General features: G+C 32.2%; 1 protein-coding gene across 4 annotated transcripts in view; it reads left to right on the top strand.

The window, feature by feature from the left end:
* The first annotated feature begins 223 nt into the window (after positions 1-223).
* LOC126978454 (transcription initiation factor TFIID subunit 1) overlaps positions 224-7336 on the top strand; it is a 46369-nt gene continuing 39256 nt past the window's right edge. For all 4 annotated transcript variants that reach the window (XM_050827250.1, XM_050827251.1, XM_050827248.1 and 1 more), the window contains exons 1-7: positions 224-536; positions 622-689; positions 883-1130; positions 1902-2016; positions 5534-5712; positions 6012-6189; positions 7144-7308. In XM_050827250.1, the coding sequence (XP_050683207.1) occupies positions 320-536; positions 622-689; positions 883-1130; positions 1902-2016; positions 5534-5712; positions 6012-6189; positions 7144-7308 (1170 nt within the window). In that variant the 5' untranslated portion in view covers positions 224-319. The remainder of the gene's footprint in view (positions 537-621; positions 690-882; positions 1131-1901; positions 2017-5533; positions 5713-6011; positions 6190-7143; positions 7309-7336) is intronic.

The following is a 7336-nucleotide window of genomic DNA, read 5'->3' as shown; positions in this document are numbered from 1 at the left end:
ACTTGATATCAGATGACCCGTACGCTTCTTTGTTCTCCTCTACCATAAAAAAGGTAAGTGGGTGGTTTTGCTTACCTTTTCAGACATTTATGGCTGAAAGCGCATACTGTGCAGTGCCAAAGAATAATAAAAAAGTAACTTTGACATTTACAGCTGACATTGATTTTTGACATATGACATTGTCATCTCAACGCGCATTACATTTATCAAGACGCAATTTTCAGAAAACAAATACATAGAATAGAAAGTGAAGAATAAAGCTGTTAACTATTGTAAATTTGTGCCGATTTTATACTATGCTCTAAATAATTTATTGGAAATGGATAGTGACGACGGAGGAGATCAAGGCTCATCGGGCATTGACTTGACGGGTTTTTTATTTGGTAACATAGATGATAGTGGTCAACTTGAAGATGATGGATTATTGGATGGAGACTCGAAAAAGATGCTTTCGTCTCTTAGTCGGTTAGGGCTCGGATCCTTGATTTCAGAAGTTCTCGAACAAGAAGACCCATCCATAGATGAAGACGATAAAGGTTCTAAAATATTACTGTATAAAATTGAAAGATATTTAGCCGTATTTAAATGTAACATATTATTAATTATTTTCAATTATTTTAGATTTTTCCCAGAAAAGTCCATCTGCAGAAGACTTTTTTGACATTGATGATGCCGCTGAAGACGAAAAGGTATATATTATTTGTATTTAGGCTCATTAGGATAGGAACAACCTGTTCATATCTTCTTTTGGGAATATCAATTAACCAATTGGAAAAATTGAGATGCTCAGGCTGACATTCTGCTGTAATCATTTCCTTTTATTGAAATATTTATTGATTTTAATCTAATTTGAACCTATGTGACTTGGATATATGTTTGTAGGCTGAATCAACTCCTCCTTGGAATATAAAGCATGATAGTGGAAAGGATAAAGAATTTAAAAATGAGAACATACATAATTTGGACATAGAAATTAATAAATACCAACAGGATGATAATTTCACATATACCAACAATGACATGTGGAGAGATACTGAAATTTATCAATATAGCTATCGTACTAATGATGAAGGCTATGAAGGAGACATGGAAGGTGATGGAGGACTTATGCCGCCACCTTCAACTATTCCGTAAATACAATTTTAACTAATTATTTATAGTTATACATTTCATTTGACTAGTAAATAAAATTCCAAAATAGAAGCATGGCTTACATAAATGCAGGTGATTCCAGAAAATATATGTGCTCTTGACAAAAATTTGATTAAGCTATTACTGTCAATCTAGGCTGATAACGACATTCACTGAGAACAGCTGATCTTTGGCTACTTGGTCCCAAATGGATATAGGTAACCAGGATGGAAATCAATGATCTATTGAATCTGTAGTTGTTTTTAATGCTTGTTTGAGGCAGGCAAGGTAATAAGTGCTGACATATCTTGTTACGACCCATATAAATTGCAGATAATTGTGATTGCCACTTACGAGTGGACTAATAATAGCACTATTCATATTATATTCTACTGATACTCATGCTATGTAGTGGACACTTCTCTGTGATACTTGTGGTTGGGTTGAAATACATAGAAATTAACCACATGTTGGTAAATAATATAAACAAATCACTACTTTCATATTTAAATTGTAAAATAAATCAATTATTTTTCATAATCTTTTAGATGATATCTTCTTGTGACACCTAAACCCAAAATGTGTGTACTTCACCAGGTTGTGAGCGAGTTCACATATATAAATCTTCATTCACACACTATTTAGTTTGTCCTTTAGATGACACCTTAATATTAATGGACTATTGTCATAAAACTTCCATGTTAATTTAATATTGGAATAAGTATAAGTTGGAATAAATACACTTGATATTAATTAAATTGTCTTTTCAGTAAACAGAGGTCTGACAGGCCAAAAAAGTTGGAAACCCCCTTAGCTGCAATGCTTCCCTCAAAATATGAAAATGTTGATGTAACAGAACTATTTCCAGATTTCAAACCAGATAAGGTAAATATTTTTTTTTATTACTTAAGTCAGTGGTGTTACAAAAAATTATTTTTAATTGGCTTCTTCATTTAATTTTTATGAGGAAAGACAATCCTATTTGTCACAAGATAGTAGTGGTCACTGGTTCCCTTGCTCCAGATTAATCTTTGAATGTGGGTGTAATTTTTGGTCAGCTTAATGGGTTCAGAGTATTTTTTGTTATCTTAGAACAGACATAGCTGCTCTTAATGGTTCTCAACAAATTTACTAAAAATGGTTTGCTATGACACAAAATGGTTCCTGCATATAATGTTTTGTGGATCCATTGCGGCTTGAAAATTAGTCTCATCTGTTTCTGACAACTAGATTTCAAGAACCTCCATTATCTGTAATGTTTCAGCAATAAATGTCAGTTCAGAGGTTGTGCAGTATCTTCAAAAAACCTTCCAGAGTTGGTTTTGAATATATCTAAATGGCAATAAATTTTATTTGGAAAAGCATATTATGTTGTAAATGAGTACACAAGTAATAAAACTGTTTGGATGAATAACAAAACCACCAATAACTCTTTTACCATGCTGTATATATCTCCTATGTCATACTCTAATCACATTATATGTATATTGAATATTATATTCGGCTCTGCTGTGATCTGATTATATTTTTACATTCAAATTTTTATCAAGTAATATTGATTGTAGTCAACTATAAGCTTTAGTAAAGGAGACAATTTTTTTTTGTCGGCGATTAGGCCCACCTCAAAATGTGGTGTATAGTAATGAAACATATATTGATTTATTCCTTATAATCTCTAGATTACAATGGTATATTTAGTTTGAAATGTTCTAACCAGAATACTGAAAAAATACGACAAAAATGTGAACATCAAAATAACCTAAAAATCATATAGAAATATTAATAATGCAGTACAATACAATACAGATAGAAACAACCATAATTAAGTAGGGGTAGTAAGTACTATCTGATATCAAAATAAACAAAGCCTGTAGGAAGAGTAAGGATTCAGCTGATAAAAGATTTATTATGTTTACAATGATGCACAGAACAAAAATGTTCATCTCAATGTCCCAGGCGCGTGTACCCTCCAATACTTCAGTTTAACAGTCAGACCACTAAATCAGAAAGCTTGCAAAAATACTTAACAACCATCATTATAATTTCAATACATAATAAAATAAGTATTTCATATAAATACTATTGAGGTAAGATTTTGTACACTGTTTATCATAAGAAGGAAGAAAAAACACTTTGTTTATATAGTACAAATATTTATTAGTGATCATCATTTTCATAATCATCTTTTATAATTAGATTCTCATCCAGAAATGATGCAGGTGGCTCAATCTCATCTTAATGCCATGCCCTAAATACCACAGAACACAAATTTTTTGTGCACCAACCAACAGTATGTCTACCCACCAAACAATTACAACAGTATCCGGCAAGAGAAGCTCTAGTATTAGAAATCGATGGATTGGTGTCAACCAATAGATAACTGTTAAGTTTTTTCTTCTTGTATGCCTTGAATGTATCCTACCCTGTAGGATATATTTATTTTGGCCCAAGTCATGGATAGGTTGCTGGAATTCTTCAATTTTGTATTCTCCAGAGGCCTTGTTCAAGTTGCCAGGTATTTCAGACACAAATTAATATTTTCGCACAATACAATGAAATTGTACTAAACAATTTACACAACGACTCTCTGAAGTATAATATGATGTAGATACGATATTAAAATCTATTATATAAACCAAATAATTATAATAATGCAAAATAAACTTTCACACAACTGGAAAGAAACGAGAAATACAGATTTCTGTTTTGATAACATAAAAATCAAAATTATATAGAAGGCTATATTTATAAAGATGTAGTCTTATGTAGGATTTAGGTTATTATATGATTTATAAGATGATATTATTGCTTTAAGACAAATAATGGCGAACAACAATTCTGAAAGGTTGAACTAAAAAACTCACAAAATAATAATATTGACACACTTTTACACAACTTATCTTGCCCCAATTTAGGCATATATAGCCTGTGTTATTGGTTGTAAGACAGCGATATATTTAATACAATATACTTACTTAAACATACATAAATACATCAATGACTCGGAAACATCCATGACTCGGAAACAAACATTCATATTCATCATATAAATGATTACACCTTCCAGGATTCGAACCCGGGACCTCTAGCTTAGTAGGTAGGATCGCTAACCACTCGGCTATAGAGGTCGTCATAGACCTTAAGACAGTAATATTAAACTATGTACTTATTGCTGAATTAGTTTAACCTTTAAAACAATAATTAAAATGAGGTTCATGGATGCAATAGATATTAGTTACTTTTCAAAAGCCGGTAATCACTGTTACCACCACGTTTTGCAGTAATATTTTTTATTTTCTCACATGAATTGAGAATCTAAACCAATCTCAAATACATGGAACACTACACAAAAAATCATCAAAATCGGTCCAGCCGTTTAGGAGTAGTTCAGTTAAAACAGACGCACAAAAGAAATATATATATTAAGATATGGACGGAATTGAGAATCGAAACCAATCTCAAATTCACTGGAACACACAAAAAATTATCAAAATCGGTCCAGCCGTTTAGGAAGTAGTTCTAGTATTGTGAATCTAAATCTTTCTCGAATCCACCTGAAGACACAGAAAGTTTCATTATAATCTTTCAAGGCGTTTAGGAGGAGTTCAGTTACAACAGACACACAAAAGAAATATATATATATATATTAATATTTAAGATAATTGACAATAATAAATAACTACAATTTTACTAGCATAATGCAATTAATAAACATCACCATATCCAGTGGGCCCAAAAAAAAATTGTCTCCTTTTTCTGTTCCTAATAGCATCTTGAGAAAAACGACACTTTTCTACTTTATTGTTGAAAACAGATTTGTATCATCACTATCTTGGCTACTAGGCTGAGCAAAGCTACTAATAACCAGAAAAATTGGATTTATTTATATTATAGGTACTAGTTTACTCTCTGTGGCCAGACACACTAAAACCATGTTTGTTTACAATTAGAAAGTAAGATGTGTTGATTAGTTAGTTAAATAAATATTATTAAATATATGATTCCTTTCACAAAATTACTACAATAATTTGGTAAAAGGCCCCTTTATAATAAATAAATATTGATAATTTCTTGTTTAATTTATCTTTTTTTTGTAAGTTTATTTTAATTTAATTTTTGTTTTTAATTGTTTTGTCTTAATATTTGATAAGAGTTATATTTGTATCACAATGATTATAAAAGAGCCACTGTTCAGTTTATTTATAATTTATTAATCACCAGAGGAATTACAAAAGTGTTGTTGGTTTTTAAGTAGGTATTTGCTATTTTTATTATCTATCTATCTATATATCTTACATATAGAATTTTTTTGTGTATAACATTTGCCATTTTGTAACTTGCTATATTATGGTACATGGTTTAGTGGCAAAATCAATAATTTATCATTTATTATGTTTTGCAGGTGCTAAATTTCTCCCGTTTATTTGGCCCTGGAAAATTATCGAGTCTTCCCCAAATATGGCGTGGTGTTAAGAAGCGACGTCGTCGTAAACGTAGTGGAAGTACTGGCAGTGACACACCTCCATTGCCTGATCTACCTGATCCAGAGTATGCCAGTGATGATGAGGAAAAGTTTTTAAAGTAATATTATTTTTTATGATTTTTATTTTTAAATTTCAAGATTCATTCAGACCATTATTGTGTTTCTTTTCTGACACCAAGCTATTACTTGTGCACTATTGTGTACAACTATCTAGCGCCTTAATAGGCTTAGGCCGTGCTATGGGTGCAATTTTATAGAATGAACATACATAAATACAGAGAATCATCTGATCAAAAAAGGTCTCTGTCATTGTTATATGTTATTTTGATTTAACAATAATATCACTGTTGTAGTTGTATAAACAAGTGGGTACTATTTCATCCTTATTGTTTCATAGGCCGATGGAAGATAATCAACATACATCTCAGCAAGATAACTCATCACCAGGTGATAAAAACGACAAGAGCCAAAGACCAACACCAGCTCATTGGAGATTTGGTCCAGCACAAGCTTGGTATGACATGTTGAATGTTCCCGAAAATGGGGAGGGATTTGACTACGGATTTAAACTTAAGGTATATACTTTACATTTCTTTACAGCGAAAAAGTAATTAATCTCTGGTAAACCTATGCGTAGAATAGAAACGTGGAGATCCTTAGGAGAACCAAAGTCACCGACCCCCCACAAGATGGACCGACAATCTGGTCAAGATCGCCGGGGTAGGTTGGATGAGGGCAGCGCAGGACCGATTGTCATGGTGATATTTGGGGGAGGCCTTTGTCCAGCAGTGGACGTCTTCCGGCTGAAATTATGATGATGATGATGAAATATATGGCTATTATATCAGCCAGAAGACATCGATTGCAGGAAAAGCTCCCCCAAAGATGATGATCGGTCCTGTGCTACCCTCATCGAACTTATTCCGGAAATCTTGACAGACATCTTGTATCAATATGCTCAGTTAACTTGAAATATGGGAGGGCAAACCAGAAATACCCAAATAATGTCCATTAAAAGCTAAACTTTCTTAAATTATTAATTAACTACTTGCATGTTCATGCTAGTATGTTTTGAGATCTTGATTTCGTTGAAATTATTTACATTGTTTTTGTGCTTACAAAGAAACTGTATTTAAATAATTTTTAAAAGTGTCCCGTACTGTAAAAGCATTTCTCGCTCACCTCATCCTAATTCTTTGTACTCACTTTACTCGTCAAATAGAACACGTTTATAATTTATAGGACCTATTAGTGTTTTAGCTGGGTCGCAGCATACGCTCGTGGCCTATATCTGCCTCTCCTGCCTTGCCCTGCAAAAACTGTACTGTGCTGTGCTGCCTCATAATTTGACTTCTACGAGCTATCACTATGAATATAAAATAAGTTATCCGGTATTATATTTCTGAAATTAAAATAATAAATAAAACATTGATGTTGAACAAATAACAACTTTTAAAATTGAAAACTCTCCAATATGTAAATCATAATTGGACTTTTGGTGATGTGACTGGTAACACATTTCTTTTCAGAACTCTGAAAATGAAGAAGAATCCAAAAATGAAGAACAGCACCATGAAGTACAAAACACTGATGGTACTCCAGATAGTGTGTTTCCTGATGATGCATTCCTTATGGTTTCACAACTACAGTGGGAAGATGATGTCATATGGGATGGCAGTGAAATGAAACAAAAAGTATGTTTGCAATTTTTAACAATAATTT

This window comes from Leptidea sinapis, chromosome Z (assembly GCF_905404315.1).
Source record: "Leptidea sinapis chromosome Z, ilLepSina1.1, whole genome shotgun sequence".
Lineage (NCBI taxonomy): Eukaryota > Metazoa > Arthropoda > Insecta > Lepidoptera > Pieridae > Leptidea > Leptidea sinapis.
This window is presented reverse-complemented; position numbering and strand designations above follow the sequence as displayed.